Source organism: Aspergillus niger, assembly GCF_000002855.4.
Source record: "Aspergillus niger supercontig An15".
In the NCBI taxonomy this organism is placed as follows: domain Eukaryota; kingdom Fungi; phylum Ascomycota; class Eurotiomycetes; order Eurotiales; family Aspergillaceae; genus Aspergillus; species Aspergillus niger.
Window position 1 is genome coordinate 1,183,012 of NT_166530.1, and position 26,041 is coordinate 1,209,052.

Consider the following 26,041-nt stretch of genomic DNA (forward strand, 5'->3'; position numbering starts at 1 on the left):
ACTTAGTAGAGATCAACTAATCCATAAGTGTAGAGCTGACACTGCGCCAGTTCTACTTAGCGTGGGGGCCTTTCCAGACCCCAGTGAGTTGTCACTCTATTTATGCCGGATCACCCGAGCCATGATCCCTGCTCTTCTCCAGGTTTCAAATTCCTAGATTCAGTCTGTCCTTCCACCTGCCCCTCCGCAATGACCACAATCAACGGTCACTGCGATCCGGCCTTCACCGGGGTGCGCGATCTCCTACAGCAATTGATCAACAATGAAGAAGAGCTAGGAGCATCCATCTGTGTCAACATCGACGGTCAAAACGTCGTCGATCTCTGGGGCGGCCACGCAGACCCAGCGAGAACCAAGCCATGGGAAAAGGACACACTAACCGTGGTATGGTCCGTTTCCAAAGTAATTACCGCCATCGCAACCAACATTCTCATCGACCGTGGCCTCTTAGACCCAAATGAGAAGGTCTCCAAATACTGGCCCGAGTTCGCTGCGAACGGCAAGGAGAATATCCTTGTGTCCCAGATCCTCAGTCACACCTCTGGAGTATCCTCCTGGGAGCTTCCCAACACCTTAGACGACATATACGATGCGAAAAGAGGAGCCGATAAACTAGCCCGACAGGCCCCCTGGTGGACGCCCGGCGAACACTCCGGCTACCACGTAACCAACCAGGGCCACTTACTCGGCGAGCTGGTGCATCGTGTAACCGGAAAACCGTTGGATGAGTTCATCCGCGACGAGCTTGCCAGTCCTCTGGCTGCGGACTTCCAGCTCGGGGTCCCAGAGAAGGACTGGCCACGAACAGCAGACGTTTCCCCGCCGCCGCCACTGAGTCTCGACGGCGTTGACCCGCAGAGTGTTATGTTCAAGAGCTTTGCCAGTCTGCCTATACCGGCGGAAGAAAGTATGAGTCCTGGGTTTAGGAAGGCGTTGATTGGTGCCACGAATGGATTCTCTAATGCCCGAGGCATTGCGCGCATTGCGTCGGTCATTTCGCTTGGAGGCACGGTGGATGGAAAGCAGTATCTCTCGCCTGAAACTATTGACCGCATGCTGGAGGAGCAAATAAGTGGGCCAGATTTGGTCTTGATGTATCATTTGCGTTGGGGTCTTGGTGTTGGGTTGCCCGTCCCGGAGACTTTTCCTTGGTTGCCCGACGGTCGCATTGCTTTTTGGACGGGCTGGGGAGGTTCAGTTGTTGTTATGGACCTGGAGAAACGGATGACGATTGCCTATGTGATGAATAAGATGGGACAAGGCACGTTGGGTTCGGATAGGACGGCGGCTTATGTGCGGGCTGTTTATGATTGTCTTGCATAGATAGTATGTTAAGGCTCGCGAATGGAACACGATATATAAACTGAAAATAGTCAAGCGGTTCAAAGTCTGCGCCCCTCCATTGCGAACACTGATTAGAAGTAGTAGGCTGTCTTGAGTTCTTGTGTAGAACATAGTGGTTTGGCAGGAGAAGTTTCATTTGAAAAAAAAAAAAAATAAAAAAATAAAAAACTAAAGGTGTCTACGTTCGTTGTGACTGATGGGGTGGTTGTACGCTGCCGAAAAAACAAAAGGGCAAAAAAGAATGACCAGACTGGGGCTCGATCCCAGGACCTTATCGGTGTTAACGATACGTGATAACCAACTACACCATCCGGCCAATTCAATGAAAGTGACTGTCACTTAAAGACTCATTATCCTATAGAAACGATTCCGAGAAGTTCTTGTTGGTTAGCATAATCGTTGGGTCGGCTGTGCTGATTTAGGCTGCGACATAGCGGTATTGGATAAGATCTTCACGCCGCTCTCCTGAGTCGGATCCAGGCAGAGCTTTAATCGGTGGGAAAGATTCAGAGCTCTTTCAAACTAAGACGTAATGCATCTGTAAGTTTGTAAACATTGACATGGTTCGAATTCTCAAGGTCTCTAAATAATTCCAGACTTGGAAGCGCTCCAACTGAGATTAAGCTCAGGCGATTACCCAGACCGCCGCTGTTAGCATAAGACACGATATGACGGGCTTTGAAATAATACCTTTAGCATTGTATCCAAGATACTGATCTGAATTATGAATAAACAATATCGGGTTTCAGTCTAGCAGGTTGACCTTACTACTTCGCCCGAGTCATAAGTAGATTCTTCGTGACCTCTTACTTGGCTCTCATCCGTTCTATGCTTCGCCCTGGCAAGACTTTAGCTATAGTTGCACTAAGCTATACAATTGATGCTAGGTATTATGAATCAGTAGATGAATCAAAGGCTCTAAGAGTACATAAAGATATAAATTCTACATGGGCTTTTGGTACATGGGTATAATTTGGGCGGCCTCGTAGCCTAAGGCAGAGTTGTGCGTCGTCAGCTTTTAGCGCGCCGAACTCAACCAACTGGTAGTAGTCATCCTGCGCAGCACGTCAGCCTTGTGTACTTGGTGCCTTCTACTCATCAACTTAGAGATCCCCGGAAGTGCTACTCGACTAAACAAGAGCAGATTCTCTCTAGTCGGTGAAGGCACCTCACGATGTCGGGAAATGACGTACCTTCTTACGATGAGTTTGCCGTGGGCTGGATCTGTGCCCTACCACTGGAGATGACCGCAGCTAAAGCCGTCCTCGACGAAGAATATCCAAGTCTACATTTACCTAAGCAGCATCACAACACCTACGTGCTTGGAAGGATTTCCGGACATAAAGTGGTGATTACATGTCTTCCATTCGGGATTTACGGAACTACGTCGGCGACTGCGGTAGTTGAGCAGATGCTATTCACCTTTCGGTCCATCCGCTTTGGCCTCATGGTCGGGATTGGCGGAGGAGTCCCGTCTGCTGTCGATGTCAGACTGGGAGATGTGGTCGTAAGTAAGCCGACTGCTGGCCTTCCCGGAGTGATCCAGTACGATTATGGCAAGACCGTTGCTTCAGGTCGCTTTGAGCAGACCGGGACACTCAACAAGCCGCCGATAGTTCTCCTATCAGCGTTGTCGTCGCTGGAAGCAGATCGTCTGGCTGGAGGCAGCGACATTGGTACCTATGAGAAGATTATCGCGGATTCTCTAAGGGCTGCCAAAGATCCATCCGTGTTTCGGTATCCGGGTGCCGAACATGATTGGCTCTTCGATGCCTCCTATGACCATGATCCTCGCTTCGCATCCTGTGCTGAGTGTGACCCAGAACGACGGGTGAGACGCAAGCCTCGACGCTCATGCACACCGGTCGTACATTATGGCAACATTGCGTCGGGCAATCAAGTCATGAAGCATGGCCTCACGCGCGATCGCATTGCGCAGACAACACAGGGGATCTTGTGTTTTGAAATGGAGGCGGCGGGGATCATGGATTACCTTCCGTGCCTCGTGATCAGAGGGATTTGTGACTATTCTGACTCCCACAAGAAGAAAGAGTGGCAGGGGTTCGCGGCTTTGACAGCCGCGGCCTATGCGAAATTGCTATTGTCGAAGATTCCTGTCCATCGGAGTGAGGCGTCTACGCTGATACAGGCACCTGGTTCGAAGAATAGTAGTACGTGGGGCCCAAGCATGGTGTACTTTATACCCAGAGAGCTATTACTGATGTTAATGAAGGCGATTCGTTCGATGTTCGCTTCGACACAATCGAAATGCCACAGGCTGCCATTTCTGTGGGCCGGGAGGCAGAGCTTGCAATGATAACGAAGAGTCTTCTATCAGACAGATTTCGAGGCATTGTCACCCTATATGGAATGGGTGGAATTGGGAAAACCGAACTCTCGATTATGTACATCATGCGCCATCGGCAAAAGTATTCATCTGTCTTCTGGATTGATGGTAGCAGTCTTGACAAGTTATATTCCAGCTATACACAAGCGGCAATGCGGATCATACATGATCATCCAGGTGACCAGTCTTTGAGAAAGGCCTTGAAGGAAGGTGATCAGATTCAATTGGTTGGATCAGTCAATGAGTGGCTGAGTCGCCCTTCAAACAATCGGTGGTTACTCATATACGATGGCTTCGACCTTCCTATGGTCGAAGGTTTTGACAAAGCCGAAATCATGAAAATGAGACTGCCTCCAAGCAAGCAGGGTCATATCATTATTACAATGAGAAGTTATGATATTGGAATAGGTGATCAGATTCAAGTAAGAAAGCTGGCAGCAATTGATGACGGCCTCGATCTTCTGACTCATGTGTGCGGACGACCGAATCTACGAGATGGCAAGTAACCCGTCGTCCCTGCTATGCATTTCTATTAACAGCTGACTGGTACTACTTAGACCCCTACATCGCAGAACTATTAACTCAGCTAGATGGGCTGCCACTGGCCATCGTGTCTGCTGGGGCCTATCTCAAACAGAGTGTGATAACTTGCCGCGAGTATCTCAAATTATATAAAGAATCTTGGCTGCAGTTACAACAACTATCGCCGCAGCAATCTTCGCTTGAACAAAAGTCAATGCATACAACGTGGAAAATCACACTAAACCAGATTATGCGCCAGCATAGACATGCCGCCGTACTGCTTAAGCAGTGGATAGCTTTTAATAGTAACGATATCTGGTATGGCCTCTTCCAGAGTGCTCGACCAGAATCAGCGTCCGACCCCTTAGTGTTCGATACAGCAATGGCTGTGCTAAGTAGGTATGGATGGGTCGAACCAGGGCCTGTCGCAGCAGGAAATTCTCAGCAGGGTCGGGGCTATAGCCTTCAAAAATGCATTCATGCCTGGCTTCAATACGAGGACTGCTTCGTGTCAGATATTGACCTGCTAACGCAGCTTGCAGTTTTGAAGATCAGTACTTACCAGTTGGATCTGGTCACCAAATTCAATTTTTTCTCACTGGAACTCCCTGATAGAAACCGTCTTCTTCCTCATGCAGACCGATGCCTGGAAATCTATCTTTCTAGCGGCAAGGATAAATACAACAGCCTCTTTGATCTGAAAGCGCAGTTACGACTTGCCGATTTATATATGATTTGGAGTACCCGGGCCTCACCCATCTATACTTGCTATCTTGATTTCCTGTGCCAGCCATATGAGGAAAAGCGAAATCTGGCCAAATCCCAGGACCTCTACTGTCTCCTAATGGAAAAGCTTGATATGCAACAGGATCAGTCGAACAGGGAAGTGCAAGATATGATGTCCAAGGTGTATCACCAGCGCGGGCTTATCATGTTTCGCAACCAGCAGTTTGTCATGGCCAGCAAGATGTTTCGATTGTCTATCCATAGTAACGCTCCGGCTTATGTCTCACATATAAAGCTGACGCAGTTTTTGAGCGGGCCAATTTTTCTTATCCCACTAAATGGGCTTATCTTCTATATTTTACTTCGAGAGGAAGACTTCAGGAAGGACGTCCCGCTAAATATGTTGCTGCTCTTCGTGAAACCAATTGTGTTTCTTCACTTATTGATATCTCAAAGGATGCAACGGTGGAAAACCTTGTTGCTGTGGGCAGTTGGCCACGCCTGTTTCCAGGTGTATTACTCGTCAATTCAGCCTACGCTTAATTGGGGGGCTTTCATCTGCGGAACATATGGAGAGGTAGCAATTGTATTGCTGCTAATGCCAATGCTCTTCCGTGAGGGGATTTATTAATCCTTCTCTTTGATCCGCCCCGCAGAGACGAAAAAGCGAAAAATACGACGTACATTGTGGCTAATATGAAGCATTTGCGTGTAAATTAGCGTGATATATCTTCTTTCCCGCTCATACCTTTCATATTTGAGCCATACCATATTCACTCAATTTATACCCTAGCATCACTTTATTTTCCTCTATACCTCCACCCCGGACAAGATATCTACCCAAACAACCTCTCCCTCCTCATCCCCAGCGAACTCACCACCCCCACCGCTCCGGCCACCAACGGAATAATAAACGCCCTGGCCATCGCATCCGTAATAGCCTTGATAGCCCGATCCCTCAACTCCCCACTCAAGCTCTTCAACAACGTACTCTGCACACCCGCTACAGCATTCCGTATCTCCGCCTCACTATATCCCCTCCCATCCAACACCCCTTTCAGATTCTTTACTGCAGTAGACTGAAACACCTGACTTGCCACCACAAGACAGATAACTGTAGCTCCAATCTGCGCCACATTCTGCAAATTGATCGCGCTGAAGATATCCTCGGGAGGCACCTTGAGACTAGCTACCGCATACCCCAGCTGCATGGTCATGCCGGTGCCGACAGCCATGAGGATCGTGAAACCGTAGATCTGTCCTGCCGGGGTAGAGGGTGAGAGGTATCCGACAAAGAGGGCGCTGGCGAGGGTGAGGAGGATGCCTGAGATGAGGCACAGCGGCATGTAATATTTGGCTTTTGGGAGGAGCCAGCCGATGGCGAGGTTGATGGTGATCGTTACGAGGAGGTAGGGGAGAAGGCGCACGGCAGCCATTAGGGAGGAGTCGTTGCGCGTGAACTGGAAGTAGATTGGGATGTAGAAGGTCGTGAAGAACATGGCGGTGTTGGCGCAGGTCGTTGTGATGTAGAGGAGGATTTGGGTGCGGGAGCGGAGGAGATGGCCGGGGAAGGAGCGCGTTTGGGGCGTAGTGAAGATGCATAAGTATTGTTGGAGGGCGTAAAGGATGAATAGGACGCCGAAGAGCACGATTAGCGCGATGGTGGCGCCGGAGTCCCACGCCCAGATGCCTCCTGCAGAGATGAAGCCAAGTGCGAAGGTCACCCACATTGCCGCGCTGAGGACGAATCCCAGATAGTCGAGTCGCGTTAAGCGTTTGCGAAGAGATTGGCCCGCGCCGGGGTGAATGGCGGGGAGGTAGAAGAGGTACACGGGGGCTGTGATGGCGCCGATTACCAGGTTCAGGTAAAAACCCCAGCGCCAGGTGGCGGAGGAGTCGGAGAATCCGCCTCCCACGACGGGACCCAGGATGGCACCCACGCCCCAGACAAATCCGGTTCCTGTAAGATAGGTGCCGCGCTCGTTGCGGGTGGTCATGGCAGAGAAATGGTTAAGTCCACCGAGATAGATTCCTGTACCTCCAGCGCCTGCAATCACACGGCCGACAATAAGGGCGTTCATATTTGGAGCACCACCACAGAGAGCAGAACCACCTTGGAATAACACGATTCCAGCAATGTAGAGCCACTTCATATTCATGACGGTATAGAGAAACCCGTAGGGGAGAATCACGGCAACTGAACCGAGTGGGAAACCGGCTCCAATCCATGCAAGTTGCGACACGTCCCCGAATCTCTCAATCACGGCGCCCTGCACATCCGCAGCGATGGTTGTATCAAGTCCATACATCAGAGCAGAGAGATACAGAGCAGCGCAAATCAGAAACCATCGGAAACCGGTAATCTTGCGGACATCATCATCGGTGGCACTGGCGTCGGCGTCATGTCCTTTCTCATCGGACTCTTCGCGATGAGGGAGATGATTATTCACAGCGAAGTCTGATTCCTGACTCGAGGGCAGTGAATGCGCTGCAGCTTCCATTTTGGCGAACCCGAGAGGGCTATTGTTTCTCGTTGGGAGGACTGAGCGGCTGGGGAGGATCGCGCATATGTATAGTGTCGAGACAGGGCAGATCACCCATTGCTTCTCCTTATGTCCGTTATGACCGGCGGACCACGTCGTGGATTAACCACGCCAGGGACACTGCAGGACAAATAGTCTCTAAAAACGAAGCTCTAGTGCTTCCACGATGGCGGGATTAGGAGTTTAGCATTGTCTATCCCCGTGGGAGGCCGGGGGATCATCATATAACAAACACGTCGCTCACCCGAAATTCGTCGGCCGAAGATAGAATGGCCCACGCACTCACCCGACAAAGAGCACAATGCATCCGAGATCACCCCAACCAACAACCGGAGCACGCACTGGCTCCAATGCAAATTCAAAACTCATGGACTATTGCCAAAATCCTGCCCGATGGCAAAATGCAGATCGTCGACCGGCCCGAAGGATTCACACTGGATACAGCTCTCGGGTGGCGCCCATCCACGAAACGTAGGTAGCGATTTGCTTATAAGCTTAGAAGCCTTTCATTGGGGTTGATCTGAACCTAACAGAAAGGAAAAGAAGGGGATTTTGTTGTGGCTAAACACACAGCAAGAAGAAGAAAAATTACCTGCTAGGTCGACACAGGGCTACGTTTCGATGATCAGGGTCTGGAACATGTATACTAATGTCGTACTATTTTCTCTCATCATTACTGGACAATACGAGTAGCCAATTTAAATTGCATTTCAAATATCCTGAGCAAACTAAGTGCGCTGGGTACAGAAACATTGGCCTCGGGTTGCAGCGCCTGCTTGTTATGCGCTTACCGGGATCTCAGACGCAAATATCCCTTCTTGGCGCGGTAGGAGATGTCGTAGGTTGCCTCATGACCAGCCAATGCCTCAGGTACATCGAGAAAATCAAACTTCCAAGTCATCATGACAGTCATGATCCTCATCTCTAGCTGAGCCAGTCGCCGCCCCCAGCAAGCCCGAATGCCCAGCCCGAACGCCAACTGCGGGTACGACGAGCCATCAAACTCGAGTTCACCGCGCTCATTCTGGACTAGCCAACGCTCCGGATCAAATGCCTCAAGATCAGGGTTACCACCACCTGGGTACTTCCGGGTCGTCTTCACGTCACTCCAGTACAGGGAGGATGGCGAAGAGGAGTAGTCCGGTCCCTGACAGACGAGAAGGACGACCGTGCCTTTCGGGATCCGGCGGCCCAGAAGCTCTGTGTCACGGGTAGCGTCGCGAGGAACAAGCATGGCAGCGCGAAGCCGCAAGGTCTCCTCCAATACTGCGTCCAAATACGGGAGTCGGAATTGGATGATCTCAGCTGCAGTGGGTAGGCGACCCTCTTGGACTGCGGCCGCGCATACTGTCTGCAGCTCGTCGCGAAGCCTTGTCTGAACGGCAGGATGCTCAGCCAGTAGCTTGAGAATCCATACTAGCGCCGCACTGGTTGTGTGTTGGCCGGCAATGAGATTTCCGTATGCCTAGATGCAATGACCCGGTGTCTTAGTAGAGATTTCAGAGGCCGAAAGAAGCTGTTTACCCACCTCGTCAATCATGATCTGTTTGCCATACATAGGCTGCCGGTCGGCCTTGCGAGATGACTTCTGCTCTCTATACACCATATAGTCAATACCAGTCTTAGCCTCTTCGTCGTTGCCGAAGCGCTGCAGTGCTAGGTTAATATGCTTGCGGATAAAGCGATCTTTGCCGACGAAGAACTTCCGGTAATATGGGGACATGTACCGTGCCCACCAGGACACGATGGAGGGAGGCCATTTAGTCGTGTAGATGGCAGCCATCCGGTCACCCACATCGGTTAAACCCTGTTGGAATGGGTGCAACGAGGCCTGAGGAAAGATGACGTCGGTGTGCTTCCCAACCCCTAACTGAGAGTTGTCCAGCTGCTCGACAAACTCAATTTGCCTACGCAGAGCCGAGTCCTGGAAGTCTTGTCCGAAGTGGAAGCGCACGATAACATCAAGAGCTAGGGTTTTCAGGTCGGCCAGCATACTGAATGGCCTTCCATTTGCTACCCGGGCTTTGGATTCCCAAAGATGGATAAGGTTGAGCACCGAAGAGTGGATGATGGGACCCACGGTCTGGTGCAGATAGTGCGGAGCTAGAAGGTCTTTCAACCAGCTGCGGGAGGTTCTCCAGGAGTCCCCAGTCTTCATGTTAAGGTGGAACTCTCCAAATAACGGGAACCGATCGATAATGTAAGACGATCGGTCGAAGTCACTTCGTCCCATCAGCAGCTCGCGGGTCTGGCCGACGTCAGCCACAAGGACCACCGGCTTGGAGAGCGGGCCCATCAGCGCCTGGCATATCGGAGACCCATGCTCCTCAAGCTGCTTGCTGCACCACTTAGCCAGTCCGGCAGGATCGCCCCTCAGAGCAGGCACGTCGCCCAAAATTGATGTAGCGGCCTGCTTGTTGTAAGGAATTCCTGGTAATGGGCTCGGGAGAAGCCATCGATAAAGGACGTATAACCCCACCAGGCAAATCGTAATCGAGAAGACAGCAGGGTATCCATGAAAAAGCTCAACAAAGCTGGCAATGTAAGAAGGCGCCATTATGTCATGCGACCGATGAATTTTGTATTTCCAATAGGATTTGGACAAGGTAGGCAATATCCAATTTACCTTCCGGACGGCTGTTCTGAGCTAAATATTCATGGATCTTTGAGGCCAAGTATAGGCCCTTAATGCTAATACTAATCATGTCTTCGGAATAACCAACAACGAGGCCGATGTTCTTTGGTTCATGGATCATAACCGTATATTCCTTTCGGCCATCATCGAAGGTTAGATACTGATTTGGAAAGCCCCGCTTCCTTCTCAGCCACGCTTGCAGTCGAGTGCCAATGTAAGAAGGGAGTGATGTTTCGGGTGGCGGGCTGTGTTGAAAGCTCGTCCGAAATATGTCGGCCGACGAATATCGGGGATTATGTCGGACGCACCTCTACCCGTTAATTCACCCCACGGAAGCGAGCAGGTTCGACCTGGAATGTAGTCAGACTACGTGAATATCTCCTTCTCCATGGTTGCGTAGACACAGTGGCCACCCTCCACATCTACAAATGGCAGGTGCAGGAGTTCCGAATCCGTTAATGTAAGCACTAGCAGTCCATCGAACTGTATATTCCGCTAACAACTATTTACTGCTTATCGGGTTGATGCTTCACCGGAAAATCCAAGTGAAGGAAGACCTGCTACGAATCACGAACGCCAGCCTTGAACGGGTGTCCATATCCTCGCCGGCAGTGATTACAAGCCTGACTCTGCTTGGAGGAAAATAATTCCACTTTACGAGTGGAAATTGCCATTCCAAGACGTGAGGTCTAGAGAGGGAAATTGCAGCATTGAGTATGAGTCACCGTGCGCTATTGTGGATAACATGTCTGGCATCAAGGTCGGATCCTCTGAAGACATCCAGAGTCCAGAGCCGTCTTCTAGGTTGAGGAAGTTCGAAAGGATGGCTGGAGATGAAGAGCTCCGGCTTGACTCATTAGGTGTATATGGCTCGAGGGAATGCTCCATCCTGGCAGCCTTCGCAAAAAGCTGCGTCACAACCTGTGCCCCAGAGGCAGCCATTTCGCTGACCTCAGCTAACATTTGAAGACGTCCCAGGGCTTTCTCAACCGCCCGCATTGCCCGGGGCCGAGTCAGAGTGGCCACTCTTAAGCCGAGAATATCGGGATGATCCTCGCCTTGATCAAATGGAAAGTCTTTCTGCGTACAAAGTATCAGAAGAACAACGGCGGCTTCAAACGTGTTGAATATGATGGCGCTGAAACGCGTGTGGGAGCCTCCAAACATGATATGCAGAGCTGTGACGGCATCCAGCTCTTCCAGAGCGGCCAGAGCCAGCTTCTGCTTCTGCGATTGGAGAAGAACTTGCTTATAAGGGGGTAGACTGGTGACTTGGCCTGGTTTCAGCAACAGTAAAGGACGAAAATTCCAACAGACTGAATCGAATATGGCAATGTAGAGCAGCTGTCTCTGCATGGGTAATTTAGGAAGTTGGCCGTCCCACCTCCGATCTGGATTCAGTGCATAGGCTGGTGGTAGGGTAGGGATATACTCTGCGCAGAATCGCTCATACCGCTGTTCGCCGTGAGTAGGGTCGTACGGTAGGTTCCGTCTGGAACCGAAGCTTCTCCAGAATCTGCCCAGCCGGACTTGCATGAGACGCTCGGTGAAGTCTTCAGGTGCATCTGCAGACGCAGCCAAGTCGCCAATAAACGGGGCAAGACGTAATCGGGGTAAAGTCTCAAGGACAAGGTTATCAGGGAGAAAAGGGACCCGGTCAAGCTGTCGGGCGAGATGGCTTATTGATCCGGCCACGTCAGCGCAAGGTTGCAGTGCCAAGAGCATGGCATACGCACCTGTCCAGAACATACAGCCCACATAATGTCCTCCGGCGCATCTCCTTTTCTAATACTTGAGAACTATCTTCCCCCGGCACTGGAGCCACTGTGTGAATCCCCGCCTTCTGCGCCGCACTACAAGCAGAGGCGATGCCTTCCCAAAATTTATCAGTCCTCCCTTCACAAGAGGATCTGAAAGCGGCAAATAAAATGTGCTGGACCCGGACCAGAGACCCTTTCCAGTTTAGAGACAGACAGGCTCTGGCAAGCTCACCACCGAGATGACTGCAGGTGTCACGTATGTCTGAGAGTGACTGCCCCCGGATCCGATCAAGGGTGTGCGTCGGAGAAGGCAGGAATTGCGCCGAGTAGGCACCAATCCGAAGTACCAGAGCGGCAAACTCAATGTCATCCACAGACAGGGGCCACTCCTTAGTCCACCAATGCTGATACTGTGTCAGAAAGCTGGGTGGGTGGATGATCTGTTTCATCCTGTTCCATGGGGCATCAGTTGACCATGAATCTAATATGATCACTAACAAGGGACCTACCAGTTCAATTCATCGACGAAATACTGCATCAGGAAATCTAGGATGGGACGGGGAGGAATTTTTTCCAGGACTTGTTTGACTGTCTCTAGCACCGCAGTTGACAGGCCCTGGGTGCTTTGATCTGTGTCCCCTTCACTGTCCAGATCCCACTATGCCGTTTGAGATTAGCCATATGTCAAGAGGATGGATCCACAGTTGCATGTGTGCTTCTCACTTTTTTGAGCAGAGCCATGGTATTGGAGTCACTGTGCTCGAAGTAGCCAAAGGATTTAGCCAGAGCTGAGTGTGAATTAGACGCGCTATTCTGTGCCTCGGCAGGCGAGGCCTTGGAAGATCCATTTGGTAACTGGACATTGGGTGGTTCCTGGGGCTCAGGGTCTCTCGCTGGCTCCAAGAGGAAAGTGTTGGAGGGGTCTCCAGTAATGATGGACTGGTAGACACATTCCTCCGGCCGTCGACGTCGGGTGCAATGGTTGCACGGGTACTGGCGGTTGCACTAATTTTTTTTTTAGTTCGCATTAGGACTCAAGCTTTCAGCTGCCCAGTGTAGGATTAGCGATGTTTACGCACTCTCTGTTTCCTAGTGTAGCAGGGCACACAGGTGGTGACCCGACGCTTTCGGCCGGTGGGATGCATTGCGGCTCCTCCCATCTGGTCGACAACTCACACAACACCAGCGGGCCCGATGCCCTTGTTATGTCTAGCTGTCGCACAAGATTAAGCTATTCTTCTTCCAGATAATTATACCTTAGTGGAGGGATGAGGGGGAATATCTCAATGTGGGACTGTTTCTGTGCCTGGAGGTCGCTTCGGGGTAGTGGGGGGGCGTGTCTCCACCAGCATTTGGGAGGGACAAGCCAGACAGACACAGAAGACCAGATAGGCAGACTGTCAGACCGTCAGACATTTGGGGTCAGACGGCCAGACGGTCCGTGAGCCTGCATGGATTTAACTTCAGTCCGGATAAGATCGGCCACGCGGAACGGAAGAACCCGCCGGATCTACTTGGTTATGCTTACTCGGTTTACTCGGCTTCAAACTCTCATCAACAGGAAACGTGCGGCTCTCTGGCTGTTTCTGATGGTGTTATTGGTGGCCTAAATCCCGTGCATCCCAATTACACTGAAACTAACCCTCCTGATTTGTTCCCATGGCACCCGGGCCATCCCGGAGCTGTGCCTAATATGCTTGATCTATCACGTCCTGTGAAGTACGTTCAACGTAGACTAGACTCCAGCAGAACCTGTAAGATCAGACAAGCTGCATCTGCAACCTTCAATGAATTCGTTGACCAGCAGGATCGCCACGCTTATCTCAACAACACCCACTTGGAGCCGCTCATTGTACTGCATATCACATTTTTGTACTACGTACCGTCAGTGGTCCGTGCGAGTGGGTTGGAGCATGGGGAGGATTTGATCTTCGTCAGAGGGCCGTTAACCCCATAATTATCAACAGTCTGGTTTCATCCCATCTCGGCACCTTTTACCTTCCCAATATGGCATGCTTCTCAGTCCGGCTTGCTTGGGATCCCCTCAATCTGGGGGGAAAGGAAGGTGGGGAAGGATGAAGGGGGCCAAAAAGGACCTCTGAGGAAGAGGTCTAGTCTTAGGCGCCCGGGACTGTGGCTGAAGGTAGGCAATCCTTCCATTTATTGCCAATGACAGAAGCCAGCAAACTTCGGCTCGCAACAGAGAAGGAATCGAATCCATGCGAAGTGTCTCGCTTCTGAGTAGTGCTGACGAAAGTCACGGCCCCGACATCCATCGGTCGCATCGGGCGATTTCGCCCGTCCCTCCTCCGTCCAGCTTATCACGATCAGCATCAACACGAGCCGCCAAGAAAAGGAATCTGAGGACTTGTCTGTTCCTCCAACGTCTTCGGCCGAGGTCCGTAGACAGCACACGGCGTCTTCATCAACTGGAATACCCGAATGTGAAGGCTGCCACGAAACGGCCGACGCGGGGCTTAATGAGTGCAGTAGCTTCATGCACGTATGGTGAACATGGCAGCAGATACACCATCAGAAAGAAGACAACTACAGCTATTCACCGTAGATAGTGCAGGAGTCAGGATTCAAGAACAGGATGAATTGCTATATAGGGCCTGTGTTGCCATGGACGAGACAGTTCATTTGGCAAATACAGCAACTTCTCTATTGAATTCGACAAAAAGCACGAACGATCTCTATACTTCATCTTTACCACTCTCATACCCATATTCCTTACTGAGCCATCATGACACCCCCAAGATCAAATGAGTGCGAGCCAATTGCCATTGTTGGCATGGGTGAGTTGATTATATCGGGCTTTGGAGAGAAATCAAGCATTGTTAACATGAATAGGCTGTCGCCTACCGGGAGGTGTTCAGGACATTCCTGCGTTGTGGGAGTTCCTCCGGGACCAGAAGGATGCTCACGGGGAGTTTGCCGCGCCGCGTTTTTCAGCCGAAGGCTTCTATCATGCCAATTCAGACCGGCCTGGGACTGCTGTAGCCAGCAGTGGCTTCCTCTTGAAAGAGGACCCGCGGCTTTTTGACCCGTCTTTCTTCGGAATTACCGATGTCGAAGCGGAAACCATGGACGCCTCGCAACGCAAGCTACTCGAAGTGACGTATGAAGCATTTGAGAATGCAGGGGAGACATGGGACAGTGTGTCCGGTAGCCGAATCGGCGTTTTCGTCGGCGATATCTCGTTCGACAATTATGTGTCCCAGACGCGTGATTGGGACTATAGCGGCAAATACTCGGCTACTGGAGCCTTTCCCAACATGCTGGCCAACCGCATCCACTACGTTTTCAACCTCAAAGGTCCGAGTCTGCTAATCAACAGTGCATGCACCTCGGCCATGTATGCGCTCCACCTGGCTATTACCTCTATGCGCAATGGGGATTGCGATTCGGCCATCGTAGCCGGATCCAACTGGGTTATGGACCCCAACTGCCACATTGCTATGGGCAAGCTGGGAGCCCTGTCACCTTCTTCCAGAAGCCACACTTTCGATGCCTCCGCAGACGGGTACGCCCGCGGCGAAGGTTTCGCAGCACTCTACCTAAAGACAGTCTCGCTTGCAACCCAAGATGCGTCTCCGATTCGCGCCCTAATCAGAGGCAGTGCGGTCAACGCCAACGGGCGTACGAGTGGTATCACCAACCCGAGTGGCCCCGCACAAGAGACTGTCATTCGAGAAGCGTGAGCTCTATCCATGTTACACACTTTGCACCTCACGCATGACCTTCTAATACTGACTTGAACAGCTACAAGAACGCAGGGGATCTCGATCCCTCCGAAACAACCCTTCTCGAGTGCCACGGAACAGGCACCCGCGTTGGGGACCCAATTGAGGTGACGGCAGCTGGGAATGTGTTTGGGCCATCACGGTCTACTGTCCATGAAGATCGCCTGGTTGTCGGATCTGTTAAAACTAACGTGGGCCATCTGGAAGGTGCGTGCGCCTTGCCAGGTATCCTTAAGGTGGTCGCTTCTCTCGAGGCCGGAGAGATCCCCGCGACGCTCGGTTTCCAGACCCCCAATCCACGCATCGACTTTGACCAGGCCAAGGCTCGCGTCGTCAATAAGACAGAGCCCTGGCCTAAAGACCGACTTAAGCGTGCCAGTGTTACTTCGGCAGGCTTTGGAGGGACCAACGGACATTGCATCATCGACCACGTCCACAATGTCATCCCGGAGTATGTGAAGCCTGGCGTCATTTACGAGCAAGTTGAGCAGTCCAATGGTACAAACGGGCATGCTGTTAATGGTACCAATGGCACTAATGGCACCCACGGCACCAAGCCAGAAGCACTCTCCCAGCTGCACCGTCCTATACTCCATTCTCCGACCCTCGTTAGACGGGCCGATGCCACCACTCGCCAGATGGTGGTTCTCCCCTTCTCCGCGCACAACCAGTCTTCTCTGATTGCGAACATGGAGGCGCTGCAACGATCCATTCCTCATCACTCATTAGCCGACGTGGCCTACACTCTCGCAGCTAAACGCTCTCGATTCTCGCAACGAGCCTTCTCGATTGTTGACAAGGACCAGGTCACCCAGGTCGGATCGGTCACCGACAACGGACCAAAGGTGTTCGCCTCGCCTCAACGGGTAAACGTCGGTTTTGTCTTCACGGGTCAGGGTGCTCAATGGCCAGCCATGGGGGCGGAGCTGTTTGAGTACGCTGTGTTCCGAGATACAATCGCATACCTCGACACCGTGCTGGCTGTGTTGCCCCAGCCCGCTCCATGGAAGCTTGTAGACATTCTGTGTGGGAACTGTGACAAGGATCTCATCCAGAAGCCTGCCGTGTCTCAAACTGTATGCACCGCGCTACAGATGGGTCTTGTTGACCTGCTAGCATCATGGTCTGTCCGCCCGGCTGGCGTCGTGGGTCATTCATCGGGCGAAATGGCCGCAGCGTATGCCGCCGGTCGGATCACAGCCGCAGAGGCCATCACCATTGCTTACTACCGTGGATACATGGTCTCATTCAACCAGAAAAAGGGTGCTATGTTGGCTGTCGGGCTTGGAGCAGACCAGGGTGCCGAGTATGTCCGGCAGGCCGGTATGGAGGGAAGAGTCAAGGTCGCGGCGATCAACTCTCCGGCGAGCATCACCATGTCTGGTGACGCTGATGCCATTGAGCAGCTGAGCGTCCAGCTCACCCAAGAAGCTATCTTTAACCGACAGCTTCGCACCGGAGGACTTGCCTACCATTCACACCACATGCTGTCATTTGGTCACGATTACGCTCAGGCAGTTGATGATGGGTTACAGCGTCTTGCCAGCCTAGGAATCAATGACACCACTTCCAGGTACTCCAACATTCCTTGGGCTTCTTCAGTGGTGCCACAAAAAAGCTCAACCATGCCTCGCGAGGAAGTGACTGCTTCATACTGGAAAGCAAATCTGGAGTCACCCGTACGGTTTACCGATGCCGTATCCAAGCTCCTCGACATGGATGACCTGAGAATCGGCGCAACGGTGGAGATCGGCCCACACCCAGCGCTGAAAGGCCCATTGGGGCAGATAGTCAAAGGTCTGGGACGTACGATTCCCCACGTTGCCTCGGTAGAGAGAGGCCAGGATTCTCGCCGCTCGCTACTTGGACTCGCCGGAACGCTATTTGCCCTGAATGCCGACGTCGATTTGGTGGCAGTCAACGCCGTCGATGAGTCGCATGGTGCGGGAAAAAGAACGCTCATACATGGATGCATGGCTATTGACCTGCCGCCCTACCGGTACACCTATGGGCCTATCAAGTACCACGAGAGCCGTCTAAGCAAGGAGTACCGACTCCGGCGCTGGCCCCGGCATGATCTGCTTGGAGCCCGTGTGCCAGGGACAACTCGACTGCGTCCGCAATGGCGAAACATACTCCGCTTGAAGGATCTGCCATGGCTTAATGACCATCGCGTGCCTCCTCACGTTCTGCATCCCGGAGCGGCGCATATTGTGATGGCCATGCTCGCAGCAGAGCAAGCCTATGCGGAATTCCCCGATGCGTTACCTGTTGCTGGCTTGACTCTCCGGAACGTCTCGATCAAGAAGACCCTGGTTGTCCCGCAAGATGACAAGGGGATTGAGATCGTGCTCAGCATGGAGCTCGAGGATGGTGCCACCGCCGCATCTCCTGGATGGGCAAGCTTTTCCATCGCTTCGGTCGTTAACGACTCCGAGCAGTGGACGGAACACTGCTCAGGTCTAGTCAAGGTTGATGTCGTTGCCTTTAACGCGCCTGCGGCCATTGATACAACTACCATGGATGGACGCGCTGTAGATGCGCAGGCCTGGTACACTCGCTTTGCTGACATGGGACTCCAGTTTGGGCCCTCGTTCCAAGGGTATTCCGATATCTGGGCTGACCCGTTCAGCAACGTGGCATTGGCCAAGCTATCGCTAAACACCACTGCAGGATTGTTCCCTGGAGGCGAGTCCAGGTATCCCATCCACCCCGCCTCCTTGGATCTTGTTATCCGCCTGGGACTCATGGCATGTAATGGCGGCCAGGCAGAAACGGCCAGTGTCCAGCTGCCTATCCATTTCGATCAGATGCGGTTCAAACTTGGCTGCCTCCAAGGCCGTGACTGGATCACAGGGGTATCGCGCGGCGAGCTACGTGGGTTGCGTGGAGCGTACGCCCAACTGCAACTGTTGGATGACTCCGGCGAGGCTATCTTGGACGTGGACAACATGCGTTTCACCAGCCTGAACAATGAGCAGCAGTCCTCTGCACAGGATTTTTCTGGCCAAGCTTATTCCAGTCCTTTCGCGCGTCTTGTCTGGAGGCCTGATAGTCGCACATTGAGTCGGGATCAGTGGAACAAACTTCTTGCGTCTGTGGACGGGACCACGACTTTCTCTCGGCTCTCCTACCTCATCGACCTCGTAGGCCATGCCAACCCAGATCTTCGAATCCTGCAGCTTAGCGCTGGCAGCGATGACCGGAATGCTGGTCAAGCAGTGCTAAAGTCCCTTGTCGGCCACAATGGCATCAAGCGCTACCGGGAATACGTCGCAACGGACACCTCTGCCGAGCGACTGGACTCCTTCCGTGAGACTGTCTCAGCTTTCCGCGACGTCAGATACTCCGTGCTGGATATCAGCCAAGATCCCTCGGAACAGGAATTCCAAATAGGGACCTACGACATGATCCTCTGGAGCAATGTGGAACATGGCCCGGCTACTGAGCAGGCCCTGGCAAACGCCAAGAAGCTCCTCCATCCCGGGGGCCACCTTGTACTAGTGGACCGCATGAATAGCAGCGAACTGGCATGGGACCAATGCCTTCGGCGAGTTGGATTCGACTCAGGATATAAGCTAGTCTGTCGCGAAACTGATCTGCACTCCACCATCATCCTATCCACCCTGCCCGATCCGGTACCAACTACCAAGAGCGGCAACCCTGTGGTCCACCTTCTACACGGGTCTCAAGGCACTTCAGCGCTTCTCCATCATCTCGCCCGGGCTATGGAACAGCACGGCCTATCTATCCGGATCAGTCCTATGGACCAAGCAATAAACGTACTCGCTCCCAATTCTCGCGTGGTGGCTTTCCTTGACGGAGAAAACCTTCTGTTTGCCGCCGATCAACGCCGACTGGGACTATTCCAACATCTAGCTGCAAACACGGCGAGCATGGTTTGGGTTACCTCGTGCGGCCTAGTGAAGGGCCGAAATCCCGACGGCGCATTTGTTAGCGGGCTTCTACGTACCTTGGGAACTGAGAATCCCGCAGGGCAGTTCTTGTCAGTCGACGTTGATGCGGAAGACTTTCAGGTTCCTGGCCTGGAGATGGACGAGCTGGTCCGCTGCTTGGTCGAACAGGAGCTCCTCCTGCAGCCCACCCTCGATGATAAAGGACCTCCCGAGGTGAATCGGGACCTGGTTTGGCAAGACGGCTGCATGTGGACGAGCCGGATCGTGCCTGATGGGCAGCTGCAGGGATACGCGGAGGTGGCTCCCACCAGGCAGGAAGTTGACGTGTCCTCACGGCCACTGAGCAGCCTTGGACCCGTACGAGCGGCCTTTGAGACACCTGGTATTCTCACCTCCCTCTATTTCCGTCCGTATACAGAGCTGTTGCAACCCCTGCCTCGGGATTATATCGACGTCAAGGTGGATGCTGTCGGGCTCAACTGGAAAGACCTGGGGCTGTGTTCCGGTCGATTTGATGCGAACAACCTCTCCAACGAATACTGCGGTGTTGTTACCCAGGTAGGAGCTGATGTTACTAGATTATCTATTGGCGACCGGGTTTATGGAATGGGCAAGGGACACTTTGGCACGCACACTCGTGTGCCCGCAGGTCTGGCACAGAAGCTGGCCGCGGACGTCAACGCCATCGAGGCGGCTACTATGCCGCTGGTGTATATGACTGCAGTTTATGCCTTCGAGCATGTTACTCGCCTCAAGCCTGGCCACAAGGTACTGATCCAATCGGCTACAGGCGGCCTTGGTCTGGCAGCCATCCAGCTGGCGCGGTCCAAGGGGGCCACCATCTACGCGACGGCAGGCACTGCAGACAAAGTCCGTTTCCTGACAGACCACATGGGTGTTCCAGCATCGCAGATCTTCTCGTCCCGCGACTTGGCCAGTCTGAACCGCGCCACTCAGCAACATGGAGGGTTTGATGTCATCCTTAGCACCGCCCAGGGCGATATGTTGTACGAGTCCGTCAAAGCCCTCGCCCCCTTGGGTCATTTAGTCGACGTGGGTCGCCTGGATGTCACTAGTTCCCAAACCATGGGCCTGGAACTTTTCCAAAAGAGTGCTGGGTTTACCTCCTTTGACCTTGGCCTCGTTGTGGAACGCGACTCTGTCCTCGGGGCGGAGCTGATGCAGTCCGTCGACGCGCACTTCCGCGCTGGCCACATCGGACCCATTAAGCCCTATTCCGTTGCGGACATTGGCTACCTGGACCAAACTCTCTTGCAGTTCTCGCAAGGCACCCATATTGGAAAGCGTGTCATTACCTACCAAGACCCGTCCACCTTGCTGCGCACTCTCCCCACCTCATCCGCAACCCCGGCGCGCTTCGACCCAGCCGCCCGCTACATCCTCGTCGGCGGGCTGACCGGCCTCGGCCGCTCCATCGTGCGGTGGATGAGCAGCCGTGGTGCTCGCGACATGGAGGTTTGGTCCCGCCGGGGGGCAAGCAACCTTGCCCCCGAAGCACAGCGTATGATCACTGAGCTGGCAGCCCAAGGCATCCGAGTCCAGCCCGTTGCCTGCGACGTAACCAACCGTGACGCCGTGCTCCACACCATGCGATCTGCGCATGTTGATCCCACACGACCTGTTCGTGGTGTCTTCCACTTTGCCGTATCCTACCAGGATATCTCCTTTGACAAGATGACCGAAGCCCAATTCAACCAAGGCATGGCGGCCAAGGTCTTCGGCGTCAAGCACCTCCACGATGCCACGACCTCCATCCCTCTCGACTTCTTCGCTATGACCTCCTCCTTGGGAACTGTCTATGCCTTCCCTACCCAGAGCACCTATCTCGCTGCCAACAACTACCTTGACTACTTTGCCCGCTACCGCCGCCGGCTCGGTCTCCCTGCCACGACCGTCGCCCTAGGCTTCATCAACGACCTGGGCCCGCTAACCAATGACCCCGTCACCGTCAACCTCTTCGTCCGCGCCAAAGGCCAAACCATGACGGGAGCTCAGGTCGTGCGCATGCTCGAGCCAGCCTTTGTGAATGAGCAACCCAATGCCCTCTGGCTCGGCCATACCGATGACCCCCTCTCCGCATCCCACATAGTCACTGGCATCGACCCAGCCGTCCTCGCCAAGATGGCCCGGTCATCAGCTGCCTCCCTCGCCTCTTCTACCATTCCCAGATGGTACCACGACTCTCGTGTCTCCTTAATGTTGCGTGCCCTAGAAGACGCCTCGTCCGCTACCTCTTCTCTCAGTAGCTCGGACATCCATGCCTCAGACGCATCACCTACTGCCCAACTGAGACGACAATTCGACCACTCCGTTGCGACGCTCCGTGCGGGAGGTAAAGATTCCAAGGAGGATGCATGGACGGAGACCATCAAATTCGTGACTGAGGCCATCCAGGCCACCGTGGCAGGCATGTTGTTTGTGGATGTGGGAAGCGTGAATCCCAACAAGACGGTGGCGGAGCATGGCATTGATAGTTTGCTGGCGGCGGAGTTTCGCAATTGGTTCCAGGGGGCGTTTGGGAGGGGGGTGAGTATGTTGGAGTTGATGGATGCGAGGATGAGTCTAGCGTTGTTGGCGAGGTCGGTAGTTGAGGGGGCGGTGGGTGTGTGATATTTACCCACATTGAGTACTACTCTTCTTAGTACTCTATAGACTGATATCATAAAGGAAGTAGTTTATTTACACCCTCATCTTGCTAATGTCCATTACATATTATCCCAACAAGTATACAGACGACATTCATCTACTAACAACCTCCATACCTACCCCCAAACCCTCTGATAATCTACCACCCCCAACATGATCCACTGCCCACTGAATATACCCCCGATACCTGCCATCCAAATGCCACTGAATCCCCTCGAGAATATGCCGCGGCCACCCACAAATAAACCAAACATGATCCAGCCGATCAAGCGGATACAAAAAGAACGCAAACAGAATCAACGCCACCGGCTCCCTCCGCTGCAAATCACCCACCACTGCGTCCGGCAACTGATACAACCACGCAAAGACAAGCGGGAAGAGAGCCATTCCCATTGTACCCTGCGGATCGGGACCCATGATGGCGTCGAGGCTGTGGCCTAGTCGGTCTAGTGTTTGCAGATAGATTGAGAGCCGTGGGTCGTCGATGGGGATGGTTGTGGTAAGGAGGGCGCGGTAAGTTTCTAGGTGGTGCGGGTAATCTTCTAACTTGGTTTTGTTTTGTGATGCGATATGGGAGTTTTCATGTTCGGTTTGAGGTGTGGTGCGAGAAGAAGAATCATCGCCCTCTCCATGGATGGAGAAAACGCTCGTTGGCATATCTCCGCTACATAGCTCGAATACAGACCGCACACCGAGGAACAAAGACAAGTGGCCTGGGGTGCCATCGCTCCGGAACGCGAGGTACTCCCCCGGTTGAGGGCCACGGGCGAGACTTGAGATGAAGATGAATATTGCGGAGGCATACATCGCGGGACTGTTGTCGCGGTCAAGGTGCGGTAAGGTGGCTGAGACATCTCGAATAGCAACGTTAAAGTGGCGTTCGGCTTCAGTGTATATTTCTGCTTCTGTGAAACCCATGGATTGGGACCATTGCTGATCGTCTGATCGTCGCACGAGGTGGAAGCCGGAGAAGGCGAGGAGGATGTGCATGACGTAGTGGTGGGAAAAAGCGATTTGAGATAATTGCTGACGGGCTTTTGGTTGGGCGCCGGTTAGTTCAGGGGAAGTGGAGAAGTGGTGAAAGAGGAGCATGTCCAGGGCTGTGTATTGGAAGGGGCGCTTGGCTAGGTCGTTGTTTGATGGGGGTGATGGTTGGGTTGTGTCTGGTCCTGATGTGAGAGGTGTGCCATGGCCTCGTTTTGGGGGTTGAAAGTTGACGGATGAGGATGTGTAGAAGGTGTAGCTATCTGTGCTGGGGCCCTGTGAGGGTGGTGATACCGAGTCTGATTGCTGTGATTGTGGAGAGGAGCTGGAGTTAGTTTGGGGTTTGAAACTGTAGTCGCACTCTATTGAATGGCGGAGGCAGTTGGTGCAGTGTGGCTTGATCTCATCGCACTGGGGATCGGTTAGTATCTCTCACTCATTGAAGCGCCCAGAGTGGAGAAGGCGTCGGGAACTGACTTTAATTCTACGCCTCTTACAGTTCTTACATCCCAGACGGGATTTGCGATGGCTTTTCCGCGATAGCGTTTGGGTGTATGGAGTGAGGGAAGCGCCCATTATCTCACAGTACAGGTGCTTTGATTAAGGTGGATGAGGTGGAGTTTGGTCACTGGCACGCCTGGAAGGCTAGATAACTAGTTGAGGAATGCGGCGTAGACACCAGCGGCATGCTTAAATTTTAAACAGAGCGAATAACGTTGGTTCCAGAAGGGCTTCAGGGGGCGTTGGCCCACTCCACTGCCTTTGCAGCCTGCCCGGGGAAATTCCGGTTTTACGTCGGTGGATTCTCGGCAACAACTCGTCCAGTAATTGTGGGTTCTGTTTCCTCTTGCTACATGCATATCTCCATTCCATGCCTGGTATCTGCATAGCCATTGTTTTCTCCCTTCATGATCTGTACATTTGTATAGCGAATAAAAAGGTCTCTGTGATGGATACCGACTGCGGGCTTTATATTCCCATCTCCTCTCGACGCCTTTTAACCTCCATTTTCAGACTCGGGTCAACTGCCATACTAAACCCACCATAGCGAATCTTTGGTACCGTCCCTTCCAATAGCTTCCAGTCGTACCGCAGTAGGAGATAGATCAAGGCAATCTTAACCTCATTGGCGGCGAAGAAGCGTCCCGGACAAGCATGTTTGCCATGTCCAAAAGCCAAATTTTCCGGAGCCGTTGTGACCAGCTGCGCCTTGGTCTGTCGCTCAGGGTCTTCGCGCATCTTGTAGAACCGGTACCCGTCCCAGGCAGCTGCATTTTCGTAGGTGTCATCATCCCAGAGCTTGTGGGCCGATACCGCAAGCATGCCATTCTTGGGGATGACCGTCCCGTCGGAGAGCTTCACTTCCTTGAGAGCTACCCGGCGCATTGAGGCTGTTGACAATTTATTTAGCCAAACCAGTGGAAGGTATCAAAACAGATGGGTTTATGCTCTGCTCACCGTTGTTGATTGGTTTCAGCCTTTGGCTCTCCCGGATAACACTATCCAGCAGTTTCATGTTATACAGAGCGGTCTTTTTCCAACCATGCTGTTGGAGAGTGTCAACAATTTCCTTGCGTAAAGGCTCCAAAATCTCCGGATTTTGCACGAGATGGGTCATTGTCTGAGATGTCAGGTCGGAAGTTGTGTGGATGGCCGCCACGGAAAGGATAAGCTGCGCGCTGACAGGGTCATAGGGACGACCTTTGGCGGCCTTCTCAAACCATTCGATAGCATCATCGAACCCTTGTGATTGTTTACCCTCTGCATGAAGGTGTTTCTTAAATTGACGCCTCTCCTCTAGTATTGGTCCCATGACTTTCCTAGCTACTTTCACCTGGGCCCTAAGCTTACGGCATCGGGGCAAGAACCAGTGTACGATGGGTCGAATAGCTGCAGGCCACATGCGAAGCTCTTCCGCCGCTAAGAATCCATCAGTAGTATAGTCTTGAGTGACTCGCAGCCATTCTTCATTCCGGCACAACTTTTCCCCAAGGAAGACACGGGAGGAAATGCGGGAAATAAGAGCCACCATCACAGTTCTCAACTGGATCGTGTGCCATTCTAATCATGACACACATTAGCATTCCTATCGTCGAATTGGAAAGTATGAGATTGTCTACCTTCATTATCTGTCAACAGTTCACGGACGGCGACAGATGTCTCGTTGGCAAGGGGCTCGGTGACCTTGTCTGCCAAGATGCCGAATTGTGAGTTAGTATACAGTCATGCCACCAGTGCCGTGAAGTCCGATAACTAACTCGGGTATTTTGTCAAGTCGTTTCCGATAACAGCCTGGACAATCCCCGAGTCTTGACTACCTTCGCGGAATCCGTCAAATCCAGGTAGATTGCCATGAAATGCCTGGCATCTTGTCAGCTACTTTCACACGAGCTCCGGATCAAACATAAAACACATGAAAGTCGGAACACACTTCGAATGTCCAGCGAGAGAAGCTCAGGCGGTCGTCATTCCTGATCTCATTCGCCATACTCGGAGGGAGAATTGTCACTTTCCCAGTGTCGGTATGCAAGAGCACTGGCGTATTTGAATGAGTTGTAAACCAATCCCATAGCAGTCTTCGCGCATTGGAGAAGTATTCTTGCTTTACTCTAGTAGACGTGAGCTCGAAGGGCTTCTTTGGATTCAGGGCCGGGTCCTTGTATCTGAAGCTTTGAAGTAGGAGAAACGCGAGGCCTAAAGCCAGCGATACAAGGACGGGTACTGGCATCGAGGTATAACCCAGCATGTTCTCCATGCTTGCACGCAAGGGCCTAAAAGGGGTGTCTGTAAAGAACATAACGTAGTAGTGCTAACAAAAAAGATGAGATAGGGTAGCGGCATCAATTCCAA

The 26,041-nt window shown here is 52.6% G+C and overlaps 8 protein-coding genes and 1 non-coding gene across 9 annotated transcripts; 3 read left to right on the plus strand and 6 right to left on the minus strand.

The window, feature by feature from the left end:
• Positions 1–189: 189 nt before the first annotated feature.
• An15g05030 (uncharacterized protein) lies at positions 190–1,323 on the plus strand (the record flags this gene model as incomplete). The annotated part of the gene is made up of 1 exon (XM_001396998.1): positions 190–1,323. One exon carries the CDS (start codon positions 190–192, stop codon positions 1,321–1,323), a length of 1,134 nt encoding a protein of 377 aa, XP_001397035.1.
• Positions 1,324–1,586: 263 nt separating this feature from the next.
• On the minus strand, positions 1,587–1,660 carry tRNA-Val (AAC). Its single transcript has one exon. It is a non-coding gene; the product is annotated as a tRNA-Val (tRNA).
• An 858-nt stretch (positions 1,661–2,518) lies between these two features.
• Positions 2,519–5,482, plus strand: An15g05050 (uncharacterized protein; the record flags this gene model as incomplete). The annotated part of the gene is made up of 4 exons (XM_059744687.1): positions 2,519–3,515; positions 3,578–4,113; positions 4,278–5,202; positions 5,235–5,482. 4 exons carry the CDS (start codon positions 2,519–2,521, stop codon positions 5,480–5,482), a joined length of 2,706 nt encoding a protein of 901 aa, XP_059602552.1.
• A 293-nt stretch (positions 5,483–5,775) lies between these two features.
• Positions 5,776–7,440, minus strand: An15g05060 (uncharacterized protein; the record flags this gene model as incomplete). The annotated part of the gene is made up of 1 exon (XM_001397000.1): positions 5,776–7,440. One exon carries the CDS (start codon positions 7,438–7,440, stop codon positions 5,776–5,778), a length of 1,665 nt encoding a protein of 554 aa, XP_001397037.1.
• A 699-nt stretch (positions 7,441–8,139) lies between these two features.
• On the minus strand, positions 8,140–10,039 carry An15g05070 (uncharacterized protein; the record flags this gene model as incomplete). Its single annotated transcript, XM_001397001.3, has 3 exons — positions 8,140–8,158; positions 8,274–8,947; positions 9,011–10,039. The coding sequence occupies 3 exons, from the start codon at positions 10,037–10,039 to the stop codon at positions 8,140–8,142; spliced, it is 1,722 nt and encodes a 573-aa protein (XP_001397038.3).
• Positions 10,040–10,771: 732 nt separating this feature from the next.
• On the minus strand, positions 10,772–13,022 carry An15g05080 (uncharacterized protein; the record flags this gene model as incomplete). Its single annotated transcript, XM_001397002.1, has 5 exons — positions 10,772–11,795; positions 11,854–12,327; positions 12,387–12,535; positions 12,601–12,882; positions 12,957–13,022. The coding sequence occupies 5 exons, from the start codon at positions 13,020–13,022 to the stop codon at positions 10,772–10,774; spliced, it is 1,995 nt and encodes a 664-aa protein (XP_001397039.1).
• Positions 13,023–14,623: 1,601 nt separating this feature from the next.
• Positions 14,624–22,218, plus strand: An15g05090 (uncharacterized protein; the record flags this gene model as incomplete). Its single annotated transcript, XM_001397003.3, has 4 exons — positions 14,624–14,675; positions 14,731–15,577; positions 15,643–22,163; positions 22,214–22,218. The coding sequence occupies 4 exons, from the start codon at positions 14,624–14,626 to the stop codon at positions 22,216–22,218; spliced, it is 7,425 nt and encodes a 2,474-aa protein (XP_001397040.3).
• An 82-nt stretch (positions 22,219–22,300) lies between these two features.
• On the minus strand, positions 22,301–23,767 carry An15g05100 (uncharacterized protein; the record flags this gene model as incomplete). The annotated part of the gene is made up of 2 exons (XM_001397004.3): positions 22,301–23,602; positions 23,669–23,767. The coding sequence occupies 2 exons, from the start codon at positions 23,765–23,767 to the stop codon at positions 22,301–22,303; spliced, it is 1,401 nt and encodes a 466-aa protein (XP_001397041.1).
• Positions 23,768–24,160: 393 nt separating this feature from the next.
• On the minus strand, positions 24,161–25,946 carry An15g05110 (uncharacterized protein; the record flags this gene model as incomplete). The annotated part of the gene is made up of 5 exons (XM_059744689.1): positions 24,161–24,582; positions 24,650–25,235; positions 25,268–25,380; positions 25,450–25,552; positions 25,623–25,946. The coding sequence occupies 5 exons, from the start codon at positions 25,944–25,946 to the stop codon at positions 24,161–24,163; spliced, it is 1,548 nt and encodes a 515-aa protein (XP_059602553.1).
• Between the last annotated feature and the right edge of the window lie 95 nt (positions 25,947–26,041).